Genomic DNA, 12,194 nt, shown 5'->3' on the forward strand with positions numbered 1-12,194 from the left:
GTCCCTCCTTCTGATCATAAGCCCGTCCTCTTCCTGTAAGTCTAAAGAGGCGCCAGGATCAAACTGCAAAGCCGCACAGTTCCGTTCTCAGCGCGGGAATACATCAGAGGTGAGATTTTATTTATCTACCTTGTTGGGAATACTAGCCTTTACAAATTAAAATGTATTCATTTCATTTTCGAATCACACACACACACACACACACACACACACATATATATATATATATATATATATATATATATATATATATATATATATATATATATAATTCGAGATATATATATAAAGATGAAATTCTATTGATTGTGGGTTTTTGTCATCTCAGAATCCGGCCTAATTCAGACGTTTATAGGGGATTTTGTTCCTCTTTATTAAAGTGGTGTTAGTTAAATCGGGAAATTTAGCCTTATAGAACTCGCTTATAGTCATTTACGTTTTTAACAGCACAGGTTTAGAGTTCTCCGAAATGTGGTGTGTGGGCGCGTCTACTAATAATTCAGAAGTCTTGAGTCAGTATTAAGTATTTTTGAGAGAAGAGAGAGGCGAAATAAAAACATTTCCAGGCGTCCACAGTATGCATTCTTCTGCCTAAATAAATATATTTAATCATTGAGAGGTAAATGATTCGTGTGAGAAGTCTATTCACGACTTCGAGCCGACTGACTCTTCTGACTTGTTCAAGTGCTCCCTGGCTCGCCGTTAAAGTAGCTGAATCAAGTGAACCAACTCTTTTCATCGAGTGACTCTTCAAGAACCGAATCAAAAAAAAAAAGTTGACATTTCCTGTAAGACACAGCAGGTCCGGTCCTAGGTCTTTGGGGACCTTGAGCAAAAATGTCTTAGGAGCCCCCTTTGTTAAAGTTAAACCTAAATGAGCGTATCAAACATTTAAAATATTTAATTTAATTTAATTTTATTTTATTTAAGAACATGCACTGGGTAGTTTTGCTAAAGGGTCAGACACAGCAAGATGTAATTTTTTAACAGAATTGTGATATTGCTGATTCTATCTTCATATATTCTCCACAAGATTTACACATTGAGGCTTGAAAGGTGCCAGATTGGCGCCTTTTCAACAGTTAAGGGATTCCATAAGCGAAACAGCCGGCTGCTGTATCACTAATTCAATTTTCACATAGATACTTTCACTGACTAAAACCTCAACACATAAAGACCACGTCACAAGGCTATCATTGATCCAGAAATTGCTTGGGGCTTTGTTCAGAAGAAAACACTGTGAATGGGTTATAAATCACAAACATTAGTGGAATATTTTACCTGAGCGCTTCACTCAACATGTGCAGGAACTGGATAACTGTGGCGAGATGCTGAAGCAGAAGAATCCACCTGTCGATCGGTGAGTTTAAAGTTCTCGCTGTGTGTTTTTGTATAGGAGCTCCTCCCCTATTTCATTTACCTTTCATGATCTACACAGTATATGGACAACAGGGACTCATTGAAGCAGTGACCTATGACACGTTCTTCTCTCGTGTTTACCAGGGCCTACACCACGGCCGTAATCATCTTCATCTTGGGTCTGGGAACTCTGCTGCCGTGGAACTTCTTTGTGACGGCCTCACAGGTATACGCAGAATTCCCTTTTCTGTCTTTTCACTCATGTTAGAGCTTATGTGATTCAATTAAGTGGTTTTAAGTTTTACTCTTTTAAAAAAAACTCTACAAGGACTTACTAGAAGTTGATTAACAGTCAAGCCCTTGCAGGTCATTCTGGTCAACTAAACTATTGGCAATAGCACGCGGAGCTGTAATTAATTCCTGTAACCCGTCCCCTTCCTCTTTTTGCTCCTGAAGTATTTCAATGAGCGCCTGGCGGCGAACGACGCTACCAACAACACGCAGGTGGAAAAGGCCAAACACTACAACTTCGACAGCTGGATGACCTTTCTGTCCCAGCTGCCTCTGCTGCTCTTCACCCTTCTCAACTCCTTTCTGTACCAGTGGTATGTGTATATACATCTACAGTATATTCCTAGTTAACATTTTAAACAGCAGCCATTGTGGTTGTGTAATCCACGTATTGCAGACAGTTAGCATAAACAGTCTAAAAATCAAAGAAAAATAAACAAAAATATACAGAATATACAAAATGTAACTCTATGCACAGAATCAATGAAGTTAAACTGAAAGACTAGTGCAGGGCCAAAGTGTAAGTGGCATTATGGTTGCTAGTGGTGGTCAACTGATATTTAGAGAGCAGGGCAGCTGATGCCCTGTATATAATGTCCATATCATGTTGTTTTTTTTGCATCTGATTAAATTAAATAATTTAATAATAATTTCAAATGAGGCACAAAATTACTGAACTTAAATTAACATTTATTTCACACTAATGTTATTGTCTGCATTGTCTTTGCAGTCCACTTATTTTAAATAAGAAAAATGTGTAAACTAAATAGATGTCCACAGGTAAGTCTGGTTGGGAAATAGAGTCTCCCTGTTACAGAAGCGCAGGATTTATTATTTACAAATAAAGTATTTACATTAGAAAGATCCAGTTTTTACTGAATGAAGTCCCATAGCAACGGAAAGCAACAGGGATACGTGTGTGACATGGCACGGGACAGAAGGGACACAGGGTTTCTGATTTTAACGGGGCGGAACAGGACAGTCCCTTCACTCAGTTGTGTTTAAAAATGTTGTTTAATACAAGTAGGAAACACACAAACATTAATAGATCTAAAAGAAAAACACAGGATATAGGATATATATGTACATATTATATGCTGTCCATCAATTTATTATGTATTTATTTGTTAGTTTTATTTATTTTTATTTTGTTTGTTTGTTTATATTTTTTTATTTATTTATCTACTGATCTATTGATATATTTTACGTTTTATGTTTTTTGAGGTTATAAACAAGGCTATTGGCATTACAGTGTTAATATGTGTAATATCCACGTGAAAATACATTTTTGGCGCTCCACATGCTCAACAATCCCCCAGGGTAAGAGAGTGGCTTCGGGTGGCGTTCAGCATGGTCTCCATCCTGCTCCTCTTCTCCCTCACCGCCATGCTGGTCCAGGTTCCGCTGGAGCCCCAGACGTTCTTCTCTGTCACCATGGCAACCATCTGGTTCATCAGTAGTGAGTTCGCTTTTGTTTCACGTTCATATTTCCATCGTGTTTCATTAAACTTTTCAGTGTTTATGTAGTGTTTGTGTAGTATAGTCCCCTGTGGAAAGCTAATTCTTTGCATTACCTTTAGCCCAAAAGCATACCATGGCTATCCAATGTTTCCTGTTTGGATATTTCACCATTGAAACATTGAACCATAAAGTAGTATTTAGGCATTATTAGGGCATATATTTGATATGCCCTAATAATTGCATTCCCCTGCAGCAGTAACCTAACTTTAACAAAGAAATACAGACAATCATCATTGGACTGCCAGTACCTACATTTTATTGAGGCAATACTGAAATGAGTGGAAGCCAGTGGCTGCCTTGAAATTAAGGAAAATAAATGGTTTGCTTTCAATACTTAGTAAAAAAGTAACTGGGATAAAACATGGTTATAACACCTGTATAGTCCTTCAACGGCCCAAACTCTTTGTTCCTTCCTTGGTTGTTGTCGTGAAAAAGATCCCTTCAAATCATCATATTATTACTGATCCCTAATAAGGGATCATCCACAGAAATATGTGACAGCTCAAGTGTTGAAGCGGTAAATGCTACTGCTCCTACTGATGATGATGATAACTCGAGTGACATGTACTTAAATGTGTGTATTAATGGATGGCGTGGACTGTGTCTGTGTGCAGCCTTCAGTGCTGTGCTCCAAGGCAGCATGTTTGGCGTGGTCGGGAGGCTTCCCCCTGGATACAGCTCCGTGTTTATGAGCGGCCAGGCCCTGGCTGGGATCTTTGCTGCCCTGGCGATGCTGTTTTCTGTCCTGAGTGAGTATTCAGTAGGGATGGGAAGTGGGAGAAAGATTTGTAAAAATATACTTGGCAGTGGTTATTGTATTTTGAACCTTCCCGTTTACAGAAAAAATACATCTATTGAAAAAATAAATAAATATGATCCCTGGTGGAAAATGGGCATCTTCACTTTTCACCCTTAAACACATGAACACGTATTGACTGACTGATCTCTCACTCTCGTCTTGCAGGCAATACAAATGGCAGCACTGCCGCTCTGGGGTACTTCATTACACCGTGCGTGGCCACGGTGGGCACTCTGCTCTGCTACCTACTGCTGCCCCACCTGGTGAGAAGACGGGTTCTTTCTTATTTTTTTTTCTCATTTATTATTATTATTTTTTTAACCTGTGCTGTCAGCATGCTGGGCATACAACACAAAGTACAATACAAAGAGTAGTTGTATGCCATTGCATCTAAGACAGAGTTCATCTGCAAGTGGAGTTCAAGTTTTCAACCTGCAATGCAACTCTTTATTAATTCTTAAATCATCAAGAACTGCTGCAATAACTCTGTCCTGTGGAAGACCTGTAGATGACAGAGCACAGTTTTTTGTTCTTTGGAGAATTATTTATCATGTTTGGGTCTATAAACAACTGATCACTACTTCAAGAGGGGGAGAATCACACAAAAACATAAACATTGGATGACAACATGTATTGAAAAACAGTTAATTTGGTCCAGGAAAACTGGAACTACAACTGTTCACGTGGCCTCCTCCTGTCAAAGTTATGGCAGTAAATGAAGGGTACTGCGGTGCACTCGAACCGTGTGTGTGTGTTCGTGCGTGCGTGCGTGCCTGCCTGCCTGCGTGCGTGCCTGCGTGCGTGCGTGCGTGCCTGCCTGCGTGCGTGCCTGCCTGCGTGCGTGCCTGCCTGCGTGCGTGCCTGCCTGCGTGCCTGCCTGCGTGCGTGCCTGCATGTGTGCGTGCGTGCCTGCCTGCGTGCGTGCCTGCCTGCGTGCGTGCGTGCCTGCCTGCGTGCGTGCCTGCCTGCGTGCGTGCCTGCCTGCGTGCATGCCTGCCTGCGTGCGTGCCTGCCTGCGTGCGTGCCTGCCTGCGTGCGTGCCTGCCTGCGTGCGTGCGTGCGTAAGATATCCACCGGTGAGTGTACATGACTTATCCCCATTGGTACTGGTGTAGAAGATTGGTATTATGTCGTGGCGCCTTCAAGCAGCGGAAAGGGCCCCGAAGCCCCCCCGAACTCCGCGGGCTTGTAGACACCCTACGGCTGCAGGAAAGCCCTGAGCACCCTGCCCTGCCGCCACAGAGGACCCCTGGGTTCCTAGAGAAGCCAGAGGGCCATTGAGTAACCCCCAAGCCCAGCCCCGAGGAGCATTACCCAGTCCCAGGGAGCATGAGGAGACCCCGCACCCCAGGGGCGCACACATACAACCAACCCCCAGGTGCAGGCATAGAACGCAGCCGCAGGCACAGAACCCAGGCCGCAAGCACCAGGAACATACCGCAGGCCCGGATCCCGGCCCCACGGCGGCAGACCGACACCTCGCTCGAACCGCCAGCCCGGCAGACGAGCCGGCAGGACTCCCATGCCCACCCACGCCCCGCGCAAGGGGGAGGCCCGCCCCACCACAGCCGACCAGATGCCCCACCCGGTGTGAGAGCCAAGTGAAGAAGTGTGAGAAGACGGCTTCTTCCAATCATGTATTCACTATCACTGTTACTTTCTGTAGGAGACTGCAAATTAACTGTAAAATAGCCAAATCATTTTTGTTTACGGAGTCATTTGAGCTGACCTGCCATTTTGTTGAGACGCTTGATTCCACAGTGGCATGTTGCCATCCAAATGTCAGTGGAATTTGGAGCTGATGTTAACAAATGTCACAATGTATAAAATGTCAATTAGATGAGTTTCCCATCAACTGTCCACCGGAATTTGTATGTTCCAATGGTCAGTGTCAATGGAAAGCTTTTCCGCAACAGGTAGATATGTCTTATTGTAGGCTGCACATCTATACTGCGATAGTGGCATTAAATGAACAAAGAATTGTTAATTGTGATTATTTGTATGGCAATTAATCGTCAACTAAAATGTCATGATTGTGCCTTTGTTTTTGTTCTCGTCATCAGGAATTTGCTCGTTTTTATCTAAACGGAGGTCGCAATGATAAACTGGACACCGAAAAGGATCTCTTTGAGTGTCCAGGTTGGTGTTTTTTTTTTTTTTTTTTAATAAAAAAATCAGGATAACGCACAATGTGAATTCTTAAACCATCTGACTGAAATTTTTTATTATTCATTTTCTTGAATTTTTTAATATATATTTATTTATATACTTATTTATTTGTTTGTTTGTTTATAAATTAGTATTATTTATTATTACTGATTGACATTTTTTTTCCTTTTCAGACAAAAAGCCTTTGAATGGTCACAACCCAGAGGCTACCGCGCTGCAGGAAAGCATGTTCTTTGCGGAGCTGAACCAGAACAAGGATCGATCTTCTGTCTTTGCCGTCTTCAAAAAGGTGAATTTTTCTTTTTCTTTCTCTTCTTTTGTGATCTGAAAGAGAAATGACTGCCAACCCACATGATTGGGGATAAATAAACCATCGCCATACCATTTAGCAGGCACCTTAATTTAGCTCCAACTTTGGCTAATTTGATGGTGGCTACATCCAGCCAGATAAGTAACCATGTCATAAGCCATGGGACCATGGTCATATTAGATATGTCTTTTGTTTTGTTTGTTACAACAGATCTGGGTGATGGCTCTCTGTGTGACGTGCGTCTTTGCTGTGACCCTCGCGGTTTTCCCCGTGATCACAGTCAGAGTGAAAACCGTCTACACAGAAAATATTGCATGGGGTGAGACACCTAATCCACCTACTCCATAATGTGATGTAGATGTCATCACGACTTTGAGGTATTATTGGCTTAAAGAAAACACACACAAAAAAACCCATTTGAGCTATTTTCATGTCAAAGAATACATTTGACTAGAGTGTTAAATGGGAGCCTGCAATGCCAAGCAAAAGTAATCCTTCAAATTTTAAGAATTATTTTTTTTTTTGTTTTGTTTTGAACTTGTTAACTGAAAAAAAAGCGATGCTGAGATTGTGAAGCGCTGTGCTTTCTTTGCCTTTGCAGAAAAGGTCTTCACCTGCGTTTGCTGCTTCATCATGTTCAACGGCATGGACTTCCTTGGTCGCATCGCCCCTTCTCTCGTCCAATGGGTGAGTGTCTCTTTGTCCTTCAGTCTGGACCAGTGGCTTCCAACTAGCAGTCTGTGGCCCTGCTTAGAGGGCCGCAGTTTGGGATGAATCTCCCATTTTTGTGGACAATGATTTCCCTCATAAGATTAGATAAGATAAGATAGTACTTTAAAGTGGTACAGCAGCTCAATGGGGAAACATAAAGTACAGAGTAACTGTGAGAGAATGTATATTAAATTACAATACATACATACATACATACATACATACATACATACATACATACATACATACATACATCAGATGCAAGAGAACACTCATGATGGGAGGACTCTTTTTACTGACTTAAGTTTATATGAGTCACTCACTAAAGAGAGTCGGTTTTTGAGTCACTCGAGTCACTTATTCAGTCATCCAGAGCTTGGGGAGTCACCCACCGGCCCCCGGGCCCATAGAGCATGCGCACCGGAGACTACCATTGGCCCAGCCGGGTAACTTCCAGTTTCGCCCTCCGCTAACTTGAATAGGTAAAATAATTTAACGGTTCGGCTCTTCTAGAGTTTCCAAATAGAAATTCCGAACGGATCTAATTGGAATATTGAGATGAGTAATTTCTCAGGGGTTGTGACGCTCTCCGTTTTGAAGCCACTCCTTTTCCCATGATTGTGTGTGGGGAAAAATGCTTTTTGGGCCCCTGTCAAACTCAGTTGTAATCACACGGTTTGACCACCATGTGAAATTGGCTTCAAAGCCCGGGACTGTTCCTGTAGGCTTGCTCGGAAAAAGCACCAACCAGTCAGAGCTGCTCTCTCTGACTCACAAGCTCACGAGTCAGAGCTGCTCAACTGGAGTTGACAGGCGAGTATCAAGTTCCACACACTCCCAGTCCCCACTGATTCACACCGTCAGGCCACCGATTTGCTTCCGGAAAATGATCCATAACATTGTGATAAAAGACTGAAAGACCAAGAGCTCTCAAAGGCAAACCGTTTATTTTTACATTTGTTTTATTTAATTCAAGTGTAATGATCAATCAGAATCAAGTAGTAAAACGGACAAATTACAATTTTTGGACAGTTACTGTCACTGTAGCGTGGAACTTGTGGGAGAGTGAGTGATTGGTGCAGCCCGCGTCAGAGTCAATCAGCTCAGGGCAGGGGACGGGCTGGGAGAGCAGGTACTGAGCAAGTACTGAGTTGAAACAAGCGCCAAAGTGGTTTATTTTCTCACAGGGCTAGGTTAATACAGTTATTAACTTGATACATTTCCACAAACACAGTTTCCATAAGAGTTGCATAGAAGTGTGAGTGAGACGTTGTCTAGCTATTAGCTTACTGACTCGTCACTCCTGAGTCAGTAAAAATAATTGTTCGTTTTGAAACGATTTCTTTCAAACTCACACTAGAGAACTGTCGTATGTGCTTGTGCAAAGTAGCAGCATGGAAGTATTAATAATAGCAATAATAAGATAAGACTTTATTAATCCCTGGAGGGAAATTCAGGTGTTACAGCAGGGGAAAAAACAGTGCAATCAAGGAAGAGATACAAATTAAAATGAGATAAAAAAGAACACATGTACTCCATGAAGTATGAAATAGCACTATGCTATTTAGTTGCACTATGCTAACCAGTGAGCCCGATATGGACAAGTGGCAGTTAGTTTGCAGTCAGTGCAAGTTACAGTATCGTGGCAATACTATTAAGTGGTCAAATAAAAGTAAAATATTCTCAAATTATAACTTTTGTGTGAAATGGCTGAATACCAACAATAAAAAAATAAGTTCAGGGTTATTATTTATAGCTATAGTTATTTAATCGCTTCACATACCCCCCTCTACCAATTTTAGATTCTATCTGTTGTTTTGTTGAAATAAAGTACAGATCCCCGTAAAAGCTAAAGTGAAAAACTACCATATAACATAATCTAGGGTCCCCTTCCAAAAGCTTCATCAACATCATTTTGCATGTAGAATTTCAGTAATTTCAGGAAATTAAATAGACTTTTCCCACTTCTTTTTTTTTTTTTTTACTCCTTTTTTAAAATCAATTTCTTAGCACGTGCCATCAAAATTAAAAAGTGTCCCAGCTGAATACACTTCGCCCTGTTCACCGTTCACTGTTCACAGCCGTCAAAGGAAAGCTGCCTGTTCCCCGTAGCCGTGATTTCCCGGGTGATCTTCATCCCCCTCTTCATGGTGTGCAACATCCCCGACTCCCGACTGAACGTCCTCTTCTCCCACGACCTCGCCTTTGTCACCATCATGGCGCTGTTCGCCTTCTCCAGCGGATACTACGCCAGCCTCTGCATGGCCTACGCTCCCCAGTAAGCACTGCTGGAAATGATTAACAGGCTCTGTAAATACATTCCATAGATCAGAATGAGAAGGATCAGACTCATAATTACTTTATTTTGCCAGGTGCATTTACATGTACGAGGAATTTGTCCTTGTGATTATTGCGGTGACTACAGACCATTAGCATTACAAAAGCTTAACAGTCTAAAAAAAAAAAAAAAGAAATAAAATAGAATAAGGTGTAAAAAATTATTACAATTTGTCAAATATACACAAATAGCCAGAAAAAAAAATCCCAAAACAAGAATAGTCATACTGTGCAATGTGATCCTATGCACAGGATAAGTTATTGGTATGTTATAAATTATGATTATAAATAACTATGTATTTATAGATAGATAGATAGATAGATGCGGTATCACAACAGCTCACATAAAAATGATCCAATTAACCTAAGAATTAGCTGAAAAATGCCAAAATACATATGATCCTGATAATTAACCAAAAGATAGAAAAAAATGCAAATATATAACAAACCTCAAAAATTAACAATAAACAATAAAAATATTTCAATATACAATAAACCGAATCATAAACAAGAAATAAACCTAGAAATCAACTAAACTATAAAAAACGAACAAGAAAAATGTGGCAATGAACAATTACAGTAAACCTAAAAAATGTTATCTCTCTCTCTCTCTCTCGCTCTCGCTCTCGCTCTCTCTCTCTCTCGCTCTCTCTCTCGCTCTCTCTCTCTCTCTCAGGCTGGTGCAGTGTAAGGACTGTGAGACGGCCGGGGCCCTGATGACCTTTTTCCTGGCCCTGGGCCTCTCGCTGGGTGCCTCTATCTCCTTCCTCCTGGGGAAGCTGGTATAGCAAAGGAAACGGAAACATTTCATACTAACGCTTTGTTTTCTTGACTTAATGTACAAAGTATAGTTACTTTAAATGGATTGGTTCAAAATAAAGCCTAAAAATTAACAATAGCACCTTATAGTGCCTAGTCTAAGGGAATTAACAAGCCTTGGGTATGAAGGTGTGCGTAGGGGCATTTCCTTTTTCTTTTAACTTAAACACATTTATTTTACACATTAGAGTGTGTATTTGAGATGAAATCTTTTGTATCTGAAAGTTTTTTTTACTTTTTGTATGAAGTCTTTTGTGGAAAGATAACTTAATTACTATTAATAGTTGGTCATTTGGGTAGTCATTTACCTTAATTGAACTACTGATGTTGTATTTCTTTGTCAAATAAGGGTCTGAATTTGAAAGACAGGTAGAATCTATTTTATTATTTAAATATAGTTTTTTATGTTTTTTTAGGACTTTTTATATACATTTTTTACGTTTTTTTTTTTACATGTATTTTTAAAATATATTTTAACCCTGCTTCCATTTACAATAAAATGCTGAAAAAGTGTTTTTAAGTGGAAAAACTGGATTTAAAAACAAATCTTAATCAGAAAAACACCCCTCCCAATAAATCTACAGTGAAGAATTATGTTTCTAGGATTTATTTGTGTGTGTGCATTTGGGGGGGGGGGGGGGGTCAGATAATTTTTTTTAGAGCTCGTTTTTGTTTGATACAATAAATAAAAATATAGAACATTTGCAGAGGGAGGAACATTTACAAAAATGTCCATACTTGACTGCTTCTTCTTCAGTGCAGTAGCCTTAGGTAGGTAGGTTTTCAGCTTGCGTTGATTCTCACCTCATCAACAGGATCCAAATCACCAGATCCCCTCCTTCAGGCGTGAGGGAGTGGATTTGGTGATTTGGATCCTGTTGATGTTTGGACAGGATGTCTTGTCCTCTGGCACATTGTTGACTTGCTGATTTTTGCCTGTGCTGCCAGAGGCCCTGTTTAAAGCCTAGTGAAATAGAAGACCCCAATTAACTTAAAATGAAACAAAAGCCCATCTTGAGGTTCTGGATTGGAGATTGTTTTCACATTTTTAACATGTTAAGTCACAACATTCATTATATGGATGCCAAAATTGGACTTTATGTAAATAAATAAATACATAAATGTGGTAATATGTATACATAAATGAATAAATAAATAACTAAATAAATAATTGGGAGAATGTATACATGAATACATAAATGAATGTATAAATAAATACACAAATAAAAACAAATGGTCAAATGCACAGGACAAATTTTGTTGTATCCTACTTGTACAATGACAAAGAGATTATATTCTACTTATTAATTAATAAATAATAATAAATTTAAAAATAACTAAACGTGACAAGAAATTCTTTGTTTTTCATGCGGGTGGTATGTTAATGAGCCATGTCAACCAAAGTTGGGTGGGCGTGGAAACCTATTGCAGACAAGTGCAATCAAACTTAGAAAAGATAAGCTAGGAGCTGCCAGCGGAAGAAGTTTGCCCGACGCATAAGAGGGCGTCTCTTAACTTCCGTGTTATGCATGGTATGCCATAGATATCGAAAATAACAAAATAAACTAACTTGGAGCCCCATGAAGCAGCAATCAGCCGAATATGGCACATTTTATATTATAGGCTATGACCAGTGGGAAGGAACATAAGTGCGCACACGTATGTACACGCAATACAATTATTTGCGACAATTTCTCCTCTTAAAAAAGGGCATGATTTAAAAAAAACAAAAACGTTGAAATTGCAAGTTGGCGTAAGCTGGTGTGTGTATGTTTTTTTTTAACCAACGTAATGAGAGAGACGCCACCCGCATGGCATTTTCAGGGCCCTCCGACACAGACAATGGAGTAGAAACATCACCAGTTTATTGTAGAGAGT

At 40.2% G+C, this 12,194-nt stretch overlaps 1 protein-coding gene across 1 annotated transcript; it reads left to right on the forward strand.

Moving 5' to 3' along the window:
- Positions 1-1,311: 1,311 nt before the first annotated feature.
- On the forward strand, positions 1,312-10,881 carry LOC307229382 (equilibrative nucleoside transporter 2-like). The gene is made up of 12 exons (XM_079999376.1): positions 1,312-1,360; positions 1,504-1,585; positions 1,816-1,964; positions 2,970-3,109; positions 3,786-3,920; positions 4,136-4,233; positions 6,034-6,109; positions 6,313-6,428; positions 6,660-6,768; positions 7,051-7,136; positions 9,242-9,438; positions 10,174-10,881. The coding sequence occupies exons 1-12, from the start codon at positions 1,329-1,331 to the stop codon at positions 10,283-10,285; spliced, it is 1,332 nt and encodes a 443-aa protein (XP_079855502.1). The 5' UTR covers positions 1,312-1,328; the 3' UTR covers positions 10,286-10,881.
- Positions 10,882-12,194: the final 1,313 nt, after the last annotated feature.

Source organism: Zeus faber, assembly GCF_960531495.2.
Source record: "Zeus faber genome assembly, chromosome: 4".
NCBI lineage: Eukaryota > Metazoa > Chordata > Actinopteri > Zeiformes > Zeidae > Zeus > Zeus faber.

Excerpts from the sequence above, each read along its gene's own strand:
- LOC307229382 (XM_079999376.1), top strand. The coding sequence starts at position 1,329 with ATGCTGAAGCAGAAGAATCCACCTGTCGATCG. Across the intron at positions 1,361-1,503 it reads AAGAATCCACCTGTCGATCG|GGCCTACACCACGGCCGTAA; the intron begins GTGAGTTTAAAG and ends CGTGTTTACCAG. Across the intron at positions 3,110-3,785 it reads AACCATCTGGTTCATCAGTA|CCTTCAGTGCTGTGCTCCAA; the intron begins GTGAGTTCGCTT and ends GTCTGTGTGCAG.